This window comes from Crotalus tigris, unplaced genomic scaffold (assembly GCF_016545835.1).
Source record: "Crotalus tigris isolate CLP2741 ecotype Arizona unplaced genomic scaffold, ASM1654583v1 scf7180000017568.12009008, whole genome shotgun sequence".
NCBI lineage: Eukaryota > Metazoa > Chordata > Lepidosauria > Squamata > Viperidae > Crotalus > Crotalus tigris.
The window spans coordinates 11,961,350-11,975,535 of record NW_024096478.1 but is presented as its reverse complement, the minus strand read 5'-3'; the positions used below and the strand labels follow the sequence as shown (position 1 = coordinate 11,975,535).

Below are 14,186 nucleotides of genomic sequence, written 5' to 3'. Positions count from 1 at the left end.
GCTGGCTGTGGAATTCTGGGAGTTGAAGTCCACATGCCTTAAAATTGTCAAGTTTGGGAAACACTGTAGTAAGATATTCATCCATAGCCACTTTGCCTACCATCTCAATTTAAGATCTGAAATTTTGGACAATACTTTGATGGCAAATATTTAGAAAAAGAGTCTAAATAAACAAACGATTAAAATGCTTGGAACACATTCAGAAGAGAAATAACGTACCAATCCACGTTTTTTTTAGTGAAAGTTATATTGTTTAGAAAACTCACCGATAACCAGATACCTTTCCTCTGTTAGGCAGTTCTTCTTGAACAATCTCTTTAGTATAATCAAGTTTCTGGAGCAGAAAGTTACACCTAATAATGTAGAGAAGCTCTGCTATGAGAAAAGTATCATCCTTATTAATTAAGTCCTCATTGATGAGAAATTGGAAAATATCCTGGGCTGATTTCACAGTTTCTAGCTTCTTTAATGAGATGAAATCAGAACAGAGAAATTTCAGGTCTTCTACATCTTCCTTCCCTAAGTTTTCATCAATTGATAGTAGCTGCTGGCGAAATATCACATTCTCGTTGTCAGCCATGAAGAAATATTTTCTGAAAAGCTAAAATCTCTAAAACAAGAGGAAAAGAAGTAATGCTAAGCATTTAGAAGTAAAGTAGTGGAAAAAGAAAAAGTCTTCCTGGAAGATAAACCAACCAACCAAAAGCAAACACTTTTGCACAAAACAATTACTGTTAACAGCAGCGTAGGAAATAATATCAGTGTAAACTAAATTTAAATAATTCAGCAAATGATCACAGATAAGGAGAACCTATGTTACTGCTTTTGTAATTTTTCAACATTACCAAAAGCTAGAACATTTTTGGTTTTGCCGTGCACACATATACACACTAAAGAAATCAAATATATCAACTGTTCCATGATCAGACCTTTCCTTCTATTTCACTGAAACGTGACATTGGCATCTATTTAGTTAAAAGGTTATTTTCAAAGGTAACCAACACAATACATAAAATCCTGACATAATTCATCTATTTGTTAAAATAGCTGAACATTAAGCAGCACTGTGGATAGGAACGCCAATCCATATTAAGGCAAGAAATCGGATAAAAGAAGACACAATTAAAAAATTGCCCATAAAACATCTATGAAATATACCCATTGTAAGGAATAGGACTCCTGCTTCTTGATCACCATGTCATTTTAGGCAGTTCCATTTATTTATTCCAGACTTAGTTTGATTTTAATATGATTAGAAATTATCAAATTTAAAGATTAAAATACTTCCAAGGCTACCTCAAAAAATGAATAAAAGTACAAATATTCAAATAATAAATTTCTAAATAAAAGTAGTCTTTAATAGGAACAGTATTATAAATGTAATCATAAGTCTCAGTAAAATAGTCCAGTGGTGGCGAACCTATGGCACACGTGCCACAGGCGGCAGAGCTGTCCCTGTGGGCACATACGCCATTGCTGGGCTCCTCCCCTCCCCCTCTCCATGCATGCACAGTCTGGGAACAGCTGCAAGAACTGGGCGGGGTGAGGGAACCTATAAAAGGAGCAGTTTTGGTGGGAGAGTGAATGAGCGGCCTTTGGAAGCAACCATTGGTAGGTTTAAAATCATTTTAACAACCGGTTCTCTGCCTCGCCTTCCCTCCGTCTTGGTCAGGCTGGGCTGCTCCAGGGTTGGCTGGGGTGGGGGCAGAAGGGGTCATCAGGTCCCGGATAGGGGAAGATGAGGGGCTCTGGCAGGAGGGCAGGAGGGCAAGGACACCTCTGAGGAGGAAAGCCATCCCCTCACTGGCCAAGCCTCTCATCCACTCTGCAGTCACCTAGGATTGCATAGAAAAGGCACCAGGCAGGGGGTGGGGGGGGGCGGCAGGGGGGAAATCAGACCCGCCATCTCCCTTCCACAGTGCAGCCCCATTGGCGTAACCGGGCCCCGGAATGGCCGGGAAGGAGACCTCACCTGGTGCGGGTCCTGTCTACACTGTGGCTCTGACGGGGGCAGCGGTGATCCCTGCATCGCCAAGCCTGGCCGGCTGCAGATCTAGAAGCAAAGCTGTGCCGACCATCTTCGTGCTGGTTAGGGCAGCGGCAGAGGAAGGTGAGGCATGGCACATGCCCTCCCCTCCCCGCCCGGAGGCACACGCGGGTCAATGTGCGACAGCAGCGGCAAAGGGTACCCGCATGCCAGATCCTGCCTTCCCCTGCCGCCGCCAGCAAAAGGATGGTCGGCAGAGCTTCACTTCCAGATCTACTGCTTGACACTATCGGCCCCCACATACAGAAGCCAGTGAGCGCATGGGGACCGATGGTGTCTGTCAGCAGCCACAGCATGCTGGCTGTCCTGCATAATGGCGGACTGGCTACAGAGCCCCATTGGCATGGGCAGAAACGACTCCGGGATAGCCAGAAGGAAGCCTTTGCCCAGCCTGGGCGCATCCACTTTACGGATCTGATGGGGGTGGCTTCTGCTGCAGTTCTGACTGGTCAACCATGCAGGGAAGCAGGAGGAGGTAGAGGGGCAGCTGGGGGTCTGGAGCCGCCTCGGCTGCTCACTAGCAGCCCGACGAGGCAGCGGATTCGCACACCAGCTGCCCCTTCTGCTTCCCTGCAGAGCTGACCAGTCAGAGCAGCAGCAGAAGCTACCCCCATCAGATCCGTCAAGTGGATGCGCCCAGGCCGGGCAAGGGCTTCCTCCCCCCCATAAATCGGCAAGAAGTAAAACCTCTCTTATTATGGCTTAGTTCAAAATAATAATTAAAACAGAATTTGTTCCCGAGAATTTTTTTCCTAGCAGCCCCCCCCCCCGCCATTGGAAACCAACACCCATTTGGTTGCTCCTCCCAAGCAAAAGCACACGAACTGGGTTTGCATCTCGACCTGGACTTTGGGGCGGAGGGGGGGAAATAGCAAGCTCCCGGACTCGCTGCTCAGGCGCTGGTGCAGTGAAAGGATTAACGAGCTGCTGCAACCCGCCTTTTGCTCCGGCCACTGCGGATAATGGAGCTGCCAGCGCCGGGCAGAAGAGCAGGGACCTGAGGCGGTGTGGGGGGGTGAATCTCACTCCCTGGGCTGAGAAGCATAGAGCAATTGGGTGGGGTGCAGCAACACATGGGCAAGAGAATTGAGAATGAGAAAGACGTTGGTAGAAACGGCTCCGGGATAGCCGGGGGTCTGGAGCCACCTCGGCTACTCACTAGCAGCCCAACGAGGCAGTGGATTCACGCACTAGCCGCCCCTCTTGCTTCCCTGCATGGTTGACTGGTTGGAACAGCAGCAGAAGCCACTCCCATCAGATCCATCAAGTGGATGCGCCCAGGCCGGGCAAAGGCTTCCTTCCAGCTATTCCGGAACCATTTCCGCCCATGCCAATGGGGCTCTTTAGCCAGTCCGCCATTATGCAGGACAGCCAGCATGCTGTGGCTGCTGATGGACATCATCGGGCCCCATGCGCTCGCTGGCCTCTGTGTGCGGAGGCCGATAGTGTCAGGCAGCAGATCCGGAAGCGAAGTTCTGCCGACCATCTTTGCACTGGTGGCGGTGGCAGGAGCGCAGGATCTGGTATGCGGGCACCCTTTGTCGCTGCTGCTGCACATTGTCCCGTGTGTGCCTCTGGGCAGGGAAGGAAAGGCGTGTGCCACACCTTTCCTTCCCTCGCCGCTGCTCCCACCAGCGCGAGGATGGTCGGCACAGCTTTGCTTCCAGATCTGCGGCTGGCCGGGCTTGGCGATGCAGAGATCACCGCCGCCGCCTCCTGCTTCCCTGTGTGGTTGGCCGGTCAAGGGGCTCAGAGAAGCAGCCGCAGTCCCCGTCAGAGCCACAGATGAGGGCTCCTTCCTGGCCGTCCCGGGGCCATCTGTGCTCACGCCAATGGGGCTGTCATGATGCAGAGGGCTGTGGCTGCTGACAGACACTGGCGGCCCCCATGCGCTTGCTGGTCTCTGTGTGTGTGGGGGCCGATGGTGTCAGGCAGCAGCTGCTCGAGCCCCTGCCTTGTGTTGCCTTGCCCTGCTGCAATTGGCACACCCGCCATGCCTCGCCTCGCCTCACCCTGTAGGACAAGCCTCCGGTCCATCGCCACATCCGCCAGAGATCCCCTGGTTTTCCCCCAACCCTGCCTGGCCCCCCCAAGCGTCCCTCCCCAGAAGCATCATCAAGGTGGCCACAACCACCAGGGCCATGCCCACCCAGTCGGCCGTGACCACTGAGGCCATGCCCACTCAGTTGGCCACACCCACCCAGTCGGCCACATCCACCCAGCACCCGGTGATAAATAAATGAGCTTTGGGTTGTGGTTTGGGCACTCGGTCTCTAAAAGGTTCGCCACCACTGAAATAGTCAAATAGTCAAAGTCTTATTTGACCGCCAGTTTGGTGCAGTCTTAAAAGCTCTGAATTGAAGGCCAGGAGACCATGAGTTCTAATCCTGCCTAATGCACAAAGCAGGCTGGGTGACTTTGAGGTTACAGCTTTGCATTCTAATATTCTGTGCCTTGATTTTCCCTCATTGTAAATCTTGAGTGTCTACAAACATATAGAACATGAACTACCTATCCTTCCAAGCATGGGCCTTTATAATATAATTGATGTCTGGAGGATTGTTCAGACAGATAACAAAAATCCCAAGGATGGGGCATGACCAACAAGTTCATTCCTGCATTCTCCCTCCCCAAATTCTCATTATGTGAAAAATAAACTTTTCATACATTATTGTACTACTAATATTACCATTTTCAACTAAGACTTAAATGGGTTGATCACAAGATGAAATTATAGATTTCGTATTGTTTCAAAATCATGAAACCCAAATTTCTGGACTCAGCAACTGTGTTCAGATACTTAATACTAGCAGCATTCCTGTGCATGTTTACATATTAATAAACCTCATTGACTTCAGTACAATTTTGGTCCACATAGCCCCAGAGATTCCTCCAGGTAGGCAGGGAATGCAGAACTCTTGTCAGTGAAGACAGCAAACTATGAGAATTAGCCCCTAAAGCTGAATGGCCAAACATAGGAAATCTTACCTTCTAGTTTGTACTTCTGAATCTTTTTTGCCAAGTCTCTCCTGTGAATAGTCAGGAAGCAATTTTCTATTAAATCCAAATGCATGGGAGATATCAGATCTAGCTTCTCCAGGTCAGTAATAATTGCCAGAAAACTCTAGAAAAATCAGACAGAATGATTGTAAAGGACAAGCCAACGCAGTCCTGAGAAATTACAGTTATATGTTAAACTTTCAGAGAATATAAAAAGATTGGCAGTACATATCTGTCTCCCCTGTTTAGGAAAATATAGTACTTCACAATTAGCATTTACCCTATCTTGCAAGGTAGAGTTTTGGAATTTCCAGTTTTACTAATGAGGAAGAGATTATACAATATAGTAGCCTAAACTATGTAAGTTGCCAAATTGTTAGTAGTAAAGTCTTCATCCTGGTTCATCCAAGCCGGGAATAAATAAGTAAGCATGGCAACTGCTTTGGGAAGAAGGTTACAGTTTATTGAAGAAGCAGAAAGATGGTTCTTCAGGAAAGAACAGAGGAAAGAAGGGTTGAGCACATGGTGTTGTAGGTTTTTATATCCCCTCTAACCTTTTGTTTGGAATAGTTTCCTGTTCCTGTGGCATGAACTTTGAGGCTATTTCCTGTGTCACGTATTCTGACCTGTTTTAGGTGTGCCTCTATGGTATACGTGATGGTAATGGGTTAGTCCTATTATATCCCAAAAGTCATCTCCTGCTTCCCTGGGGCTGGGCTAATGACTCTTAAGAGTTTCTTTGTCTTGAGTTCCCTGGCTCCAACCTTCCTAATGGTCTTATATCTGCATTTCTATGAGGTTAGCTCTTGCTTGGAACAAAGAAATTTGGGGCCAGGTTTGGTTTCTGCTTTTCAAAAAAATACTTTTGGTGAAAAATATATTTTCCTTTTTAATATTTCCTTCTGGGGGGGCTAACTTCCCTCATTCCCATGACAGTACCTTATCAGTTTTCTGTTATGCATCCTTTGTACACCATAAAATATATCCATTGCTGAGTCTCAGTTCATGTATGGATATGAATGAAGGTATGCATATTTTGGATATCCGACTAAATTCCTACTGACAGATTATTAGTCAATGACACCCAACCAAAAATATATTAGAAATTAGAATCAATCTAAAAACCCTGAAACAGGAAGGCATTTTTCTTTTAAAAATCCCACACAATTAGAAAAGGGAAGTAATAGAAAAGGTTACAAAAGAAACCCAGATCCAGCAACTAGCCATCACAAATGCAGATTCATACAGGAAGGGTGAGAAAGAGAATGCCCCAAGGAAACGACCATTATCCCTTTTCAAAAGGAATAAGCAGAACAGATTTTTAAAAGTACTAAAAAAGAGGTTTTTTTTTTCTCCATTCACTCTCCCCCCCCCCCCCCGCCAGATTCTGGAACCATTTAGTCAGAAGAAACGGCAAAGACACCTTGTATAAACAATCAAACTTATGGATCCCACCAGATAGATCAGTGGTTCTCAACCTGTGGGTCGGGACCCCATTTGGGGTCGAACGACCATTTCATAGGGGTCGCCAAACAAGGCTGTCCGCCATTTTTTTCCCCTTTTCTTTGGCCACACCCTTGGCACCTGGTGATGTATAAGTGGTTGGGGGTCACCACAACATGGGGAACTGTATTATGGGGTCGCAGCATTAGAAAGGTTGAGAACCACTGAGATAGATACAGGGATAGGCAACCTTGGCTCTTTTATGACTCGTGGACTTCAACTCCCAGAATTCCTGAGCCAGCCATGCTGAGGGGAAAGGGAGTTTCCAAGCTGAGCCATGCTGGCTCAGGAATTCTGGGAGTTGAAGTCCATGAGTCATAAAAGAGCCAAGGTTGCCTACCCCTGAGATAGAATAATGTAACACTAAGAGGAAACACAAAGCACATATAGAAACTCATTAACATGAATAGAACCATCTTCTGAGGACATGATTAACCTCTCGCTGGCTGCCAGCACAAAACAGGCTAAGGGAAATTAAGGAAACAAACACCTTTACAAAATCCAAATCATAATCTCAATAATTCAAGGGACATAAAAGATGGGCCAGTCTCCTTGGAAAATCACTGGCTAGTCCAGAAACCTCCGCTGTGTCACTACTCCGCCCGGTTTCTGCAATAAACCTACTTTCTGGCAGCTTGCTTCATTTTGTGTCCATTCTTCTGTCTGAGCTGAAGGTCTGCTTCCCAGCTGGAAACACAAACCACAGGGAATTCTTACTACACTACTCTACAGATTTTGGTAACTCTTCTGACATACACTAGTGGTTTATTACCTGAATTTCAGGTTTTTATACTAGGGCAGCTTCCCTATCCTGCAGCCTTCCAGATGGCTTGAGACCAACAGTCTCATAAAATAATACTAATTCTCACTTATTTGGGATGCTCCAACACATGCAATGGGCTGTAACCCAACCTTCTGTATACTCAGTTATAATTGATGAAAATTCTTAAGATGAAAACAGTCCTTGCATTGGTTATGATGAAATAAAAAGGAGGATACCACAGCAATTTTATATTATATTTTATATATATTTATAAAATAGTTCAAGAATAAGCTAACTTTGGTTTGGGTTTCAGTTGCTTACTCACTCCCTTGAACAAATAGTGTAAACAACTGTGATTTCTGATACCCACAGCGATCTGAATGATCAAAGCTGCATGACTGGTATATTTATTTTGTATTTTAAAAGTTTTATATTAATTAAATTCCTATAGCCGCCGATCATAGTTATAATCTAATACTATATCACTATTCTTCTCCCAAAATCATATGTCAGTTTATGGAAATGGAAGTGATTTTTACAACTCTGATGTTCTGCATATCATACAGCAGAGCATTTTCAAGAGAAGCAATTCTTAGAAACAGAAACCAATGGAAATAAACTAATATAGAGGGGTATGTTTTTTCAAAAGAAACAGTGCTCTTCAACTTAGCTCACCTGTATTTTGACAACATCTGAGGGTGCTTGGCCAAACTGGCTTCCACGGCTGCTCTTCCAGTCCCCAGGAACTTCTTTAACAAATCAAATCTTTTCAGCCTGTATAATAGTTCAAATAAGTTGATGGTGGTCAGCATCTCCTTTTCATTCAAAGCTGTTAACAGTTGTAGGCCACCAGGTGTAGAAACGTCAGACATGAGATCACTGCACAAGAAGACCATGATTTCCTTTTCATCTGTATCCAGTTCCTGTCCAAACTGGTATAGGAGGGATGCTGGGACACTGCAAAATATCATCACAGGCCACTACCCCTTTACAGAACTCTGTGTGTATTTTAAACAAGAAAAGCCACATCATGAGGCTTGCTTCTAAATGCAGAATCTGCCTTCCTTGTTGATCTTCAATATCCAGGCTTCGCTTTATGCCTTTTATATATCAAAAGACCATTGACAAGAAGAGAAGACCTAGACAAACCCAAATCATTTTAATCACACACAATGATTAAAGTTCACTGCTGGCACTCATTCTGCCATCTCATCCGCTGCTACATTTGTTCGGGCTGGGAACAGTATGAACTTTTTCAAATGAAGTGATGCTTAGGATGAATCAAAAGGGAATGTCCAGTTTTCAAGAAAGCTCCCACTATCACATAATTTAGAATGCCCAGAGGAACTGAAACTAAAATTAAACAAAACGTACTGTCAGGATCCAGTTATATTTCCTTTCTATCTATCTCCTCTAATCTAAAATCAATTATTACTATTTCCTGGGTCCTGCCATACTCCCAAGGGGGAGGGGGGACATGCAGAGCGGTTTTATTATTTTCACTTCCTCCATTCACTACAAAGTAACCTTTTGTTTATTCACCTCTACTAACCTTTACAATGGAACCATCTGATTCTTATCCTACGTCCCTCTGAACTGCTCTTCCTTATCGGGCAACTAAAAAAAAAGGGGGTGTGTGTGTGAAAAGACACAGACCTCTGGAATCTGGTTTATTTCTCTGATGTCAAGATAAACTCTGAAGAGCTGGTGAATGATTATGGAGCCGGTTTGATGTTCTCTTTCATGGGTTTAACACCTAGAGAATTGCCAGCCTGAGTCGGCCGGAAGGAATGTGGGGAGGAGTTTGCTTAGAGACACTTTAAAACATCGATGTATAAGGGAATCCTTCAGATTCTGTCTATTATGCCTACTATCAATTTCTTTTAATAAAAGTTCCTGTTGGAAGAGACTGTTTCCAAGAGTTCTGCTTTCTTAAGATGTAAATTAAAGTGGTTCCTTACATTAGACAGGATCTGCAGTAATAGTCAACCTGGAAGGAAAAACCTTACCAGGGGACTTTGCAAAAATTACAACGTCAGACAACGAGCCAGGGAAGGGAGAAAACCCCATGGAGAGGGAGGCTTCCCCCCCCCAACCGAAAACCTGCCAGCTGTCAGGTTCTGAAATGTCATACTCCTCAGTAGAAGAGATGGTGGAGACGCATAACCACAAACCTCGGTGGTCAATGGGCGTTGGAAAGAAAGGCGAGTGGAAAAAGAGATCGAGAAAGGTGACCCTGAGACGGGGCATCCACCCACCAGAATGGAAGCAGGAGATAAAGAAATCCCTGCACGTTAGCAAAGAAGAAGGAAGTTGTGCACAATACTTGAACTGGATCCTAGAGAAAGCTATTGACCTAATGAAAAGAACCCTCGGCTCTCTAGGGGAGGAGAATTTTGAGCCCTGTGGATGCACCAGCACCTGCAGCTGCAGCTGGAGAGACACTGAGGGGGAATTAGAACTTGTAGTCCCAGGGATGTCCACTGATCCAGTAGCAACTACTTCAACAGCCCCCACTCCCTGCCGACCCGCAGATGGCGATCAGGATGGAAGACATACCAACGACAGCGAAGGCACTGATCCATTCAAAGATTCCTGCCGCTGGACACGAAATTCAAGGGGAAGCCGACACGATTGGGGATTTTCCTAACCCAAGTCCTCAGCTACATGGAAGAATATGGGCGGCACATCCCTAGCGACAAAGCCCGTATCCGTATCGTGCAATCCGCTCTGTACGGACCGGCCGCAGATTGGGTGGTGAACCTGCACGATTCCGATGCCCCAGAGCTCAATGACTTCAACCGTTTCATGTCCTCTCTGAGAAGGCGTTTTGAGGACCCCCTGGCTGATCGCAAAGCCCATGAAAGAATCAAAACAGTGAGGCAAGGCAGATGCTCGGTAGCCGAATATATGCAAGAATTCCGGACCATTGCCAGCAAGCTGAACTGGCTGGAAGACATCCTCCTTAGCCATTTCAAAGACGGCCTAAAGTACGACCTGTATGACACTTGCCTGCCCCGGGGGGGGGCCACACCAACTCGACGAATGGTACGTCCTGGCAGAGGAAGCAGAGACTGGTCTACTGAAGAGGCACCGCCGAGGAAAACCATGGGGCCACTCACCGCCTGAGCTGACGCGCCAGCCAACGAAGCCACCGGCTATGGCCAAGAAGCCAACGGGCTGTTTCAAATGTGGGAGAGAGCGGCATTGGACTGTAGAATGCCGCTCGAAAGCCCCTCAGCACAACCCAGACCGATCATCGACCAGGAAATCCAGGAAGTCCCCAGCCAAGCCAAAAGAACCTGCCATAAAAGCGAGAGAGGCTGTGGAACCCCCAACCTCTGCCCAACATGGGGAGGGAACTCCAGCCTACACCGCAGGGCCGGTGGACACCTCAGACGACAGCTCAGAGGGCGAATCCCTGATAAGTGGACCCATCGCACCCCTTCTCAAGATAGTGACTATATTAGCCCCCTCCATGCCCGAAGCTGTCAAAGTGAAAGCATTAATAGACTCTGGTCGCACCCACTGCCTCATTAGCCTGAAGCTAGTGGGGAATTTGGGCATTCCGGTGAGGAGGCTAAAACAACCAATCTCATTTGGCCAGTTAGATGGGTCCATAGTAGGGGGGGGTGCCAGCTACCCTAGCCACTTTACCAGTCCAACTATCCCTGAGAAACCATGAGGAAGACATAACGTTTGTAGTGACCCCAGGCATGGAATGCCCAGTGATCCTAGGGCTGGAATGGTTAAATAAATCAAACCCCTGGGTAAATTGGAGGACGGCAGAAATCAATTTCCTGAAAGGGGACCCTACGGACTTAAACCTCCAAGGAATCCTACCAAAATTAAGAATGGAAAAAGCATCCATCAGAAAAGAAAAGGGACTACCCGAAATACCAGAGGAATACTGAGACCTTGCTGAAGTTTTCAGTGAGGAGAGGGCGGATGACCTCCCCCCTTACCGACCCACGGATTGTGCCATATAATTCAAGCCAGAGGCAAAACCCCCAAAGCCCAGATTATACTCCATGAGCCCTAAGGAGAAGGAGGAAATGGAAAGATTCATAAATAAAAACCAAGGAAGGGGGTTCATCGAACACGCCAAGCCTAAAGTGGCCACCCCGGTCCTCTTTAGAGAGAAAAAGGACGGCTCTTTATGCTTATCCATAGACTATCGCCTATTGAATGCAATCAGTGAAAGTAACCTATAGCCCCTACCCCTCATGAAGGACATGTTATCCCACCTCTCAAAAGGAAGAATTTTCACTAAACTAGATCTAAGGGAAGCATATTACCATGTCAGAATTAAGGAAAGGGATAAATAGAAAACCGCATTTAACTGCCCAATGGATGCTACCAATTCAAAGTTTTGCCATTTGGATTACAAAGGCCCCCCGCAGTATTTATGCAATTAATCAACGAGGTACTAAGGGGGCACCTATTTAAGGGGGTCCTGGTTTACTTTGACAATATCCTTATCTTCACCGAATCCAAACAGGAGAATGTCAACCTAGTCAGAGTGGTTTTAAAAAAACTGCGAGCTGCCCACCTATATGCCAAATTATCGAAATGCGAATTCCATCAGGAAAGAATAGACTACCTGGGTTATCGCATATCCCCACAGGGCATTGAAATGGCCCCTGAGAAGGTCAGAGCAGTATTAGAATGGGCACTACCTTGCACAAGGAAGCAGCTGCAAAGTTTCCTGGGTTTTGCACACTTTTACCGCCAGTTCATTCCCTCATTTGCCCAGATAGTGCTGCCCCTCATGAACTTACTAAAAATGAAGGAGAATCCTCAGTGAAACCTAGCCAGCCACTAAAATGGACAATGGAATGTCAAGCGGCGTTTGAGAGATTGAAGAGACTCTTTTCTGCCGAACCAGTACTGAGGCACCCAGACATGGATAAGCCCTTCATAATACAGGCGGATGCCAGTGATGTGGCAGTGGTGGCTGTACTATTACAAGAAAACAATGAAGGGGTATTACAACCCTGTGTGTATACATCCAAGAGACTCACCGAAATGAAACAGTGCTGGCCCGTGTGGGAGAAAGAGGTATACAGGATACATTGGTCATTACTCACGTGGCAATAAAATCTCTTTCCAGGTGTGGACAGACCACAAAAATTTGGAAGCTCTGAAAACATCCAGGAAGCTCAACCCCAAGCAAGCCCGCTGGTTCCAGCATTTTCACCAATTCCACTTTACGTTCAAACTTTGCCGGGGGGAAAAAACTCGCATGCCCCAATATAACAGCATGCAAGCCACCAATTCTAAACCACTTATGGCGGAATCACAACTGGCAGCGCCAGTAACTACCAGAGTCCAAGCTAAATTAAAACCGCAGCTGGGTAGCCAAACTGAAATTGAATTCTGGAAAACTTTGGAAACAGATGAATGGTTCCAGAAAAATAGACACGTGTGCACAATCAAGGACGGACTGCCTTGGGTGGGGGAAACATTATACATACCAACCACCCAGAGGGTCACATTCATGCAGCTTTGCCATGACACAAAATCAGCAGGGCATTTTGGATTTGTAAAAACATTACACTTAATTAAAAGGCAATTTTGGTGGCCATCCATGAAAAAGGACATAGAAAGTTACGTGGCCAGATGCCCAATGTGCACAATTGCAAAGAAGTTGCAAGGGAAATCACCCGGACTGTTACAAACAGTGGAAAAACCCTCAGCCCCCAGGAGGGAAATAGCCATGGACTTTATAGTGGAACTACCAGAAAGCAATGGAAATACTGTCATCTGGATGGTTACAGACTTATTTTCCAAACAGGTGTACTTTATCCCTTGCCAAAAGATCCCCGCTGCAAAAGCCTTGGCGAAACTTTTTGTGCAGTACATTTACCGATTGCATGGGGCACCCCAACGCATCATATCTGATAGGGGAGTGCAATTTACGTCAGCATTTTGGAAGGAATTTTTATCCCTCTTAGGAACCACTCAGGGACTGTCATCTAGTCATCATCCACAAGCGAATGGTCAATCAGAACGTTGTAACTCAGTACTTGAGCAATATTTAAGATGCTTTATTAATTTCCAGCAGTCGAATTGGACGGACTTACTCCCTTTCCAAGAAGTTGTCTACAATAATGCAGTCCACTCCAGCACAGGCTACACTCCTTTTCAAATAGCCAACGGTCAAAGTTTCAACCCCATGTCAGAATTAATCCCAAATGAACCAGCAAGCCTATCACTGAAAGAGTGGATAGAACAATCACAAAACACCTGGCCAATAGTTAGAAAAGCCTTAGACGAAGCTAGGCAAGCATACAAAGCACAAGCAGATAAAAAAGAGTTGAACCCACACCATCCATTTTAGGAGAAATGGTATATTTGTCTACAAAATACCTAAAATCCCTACAACCTTGTAAAAAACTTGGACCAAAATATATAGGACCTTTTTCAATTAAAAGAATCATAAACTCAGTAACAGTAGAATTAGAATTACCCAAAAATCTCAGGCAAATACACCAAATCTTTCACTGCAGTTTACTGAAAAGAGAACAACAGTCACCCTTATGGCCAAAAATCCCCCCACCATTACCTTCAATCATGGTGGAAGGAGAACACTTCAAAATAAGAGCCGAGGTGGCGCAGCAGTTAGAGTGCAGTACTGCAGGCCACTTTAGCTGACTGTGTTCAGCAGGTCAGCGGTTCAAATCTCACCGGCTCAAGGTTGACTCAGCCTTCCATCCTTCCGGGGTAGGTAAAATGAGGACCCAGATTGTTGGGGGCAATGTAAATATATATATATATATATATATATATATATATATATATATATACATTGCTTACTGGTGTACACCGTTTGAGAGTGCTTGCACTTAAAGCGGTATATAAGTCTCATAA

The 14,186-nt window shown here is 45.7% G+C and overlaps 1 protein-coding gene across 5 annotated transcripts in view; it reads right to left on the bottom strand.

Annotated features, from left to right (window-relative positions):
* CASP10 (caspase 10) overlaps positions 1 to 14,186 on the bottom strand; it is a 42,216-nt gene that overhangs the window by 14,359 nt on the left and 13,671 nt on the right. For 4 of the 5 annotated variants that reach the window (XM_039354069.1, XM_039354090.1, XM_039354100.1 and 1 more), the window contains exons 2-4: positions 7,989 to 8,087; positions 5,036 to 5,171; positions 267 to 610 (exon numbers count right to left, since the gene is read on the bottom strand). In XM_039354069.1, coding sequence (XP_039210003.1) covers positions 267 to 580 — 314 coding nt within the window. In that variant the 5' untranslated portion in view covers positions 581 to 610; positions 5,036 to 5,171; positions 7,989 to 8,087. Of the gene's footprint in view, positions 1 to 266; positions 611 to 5,035; positions 5,172 to 7,988; positions 8,193 to 14,186 lie in introns of all 5 variants that reach the window. The other variant, XM_039354079.1, reaches the window with a different exon arrangement.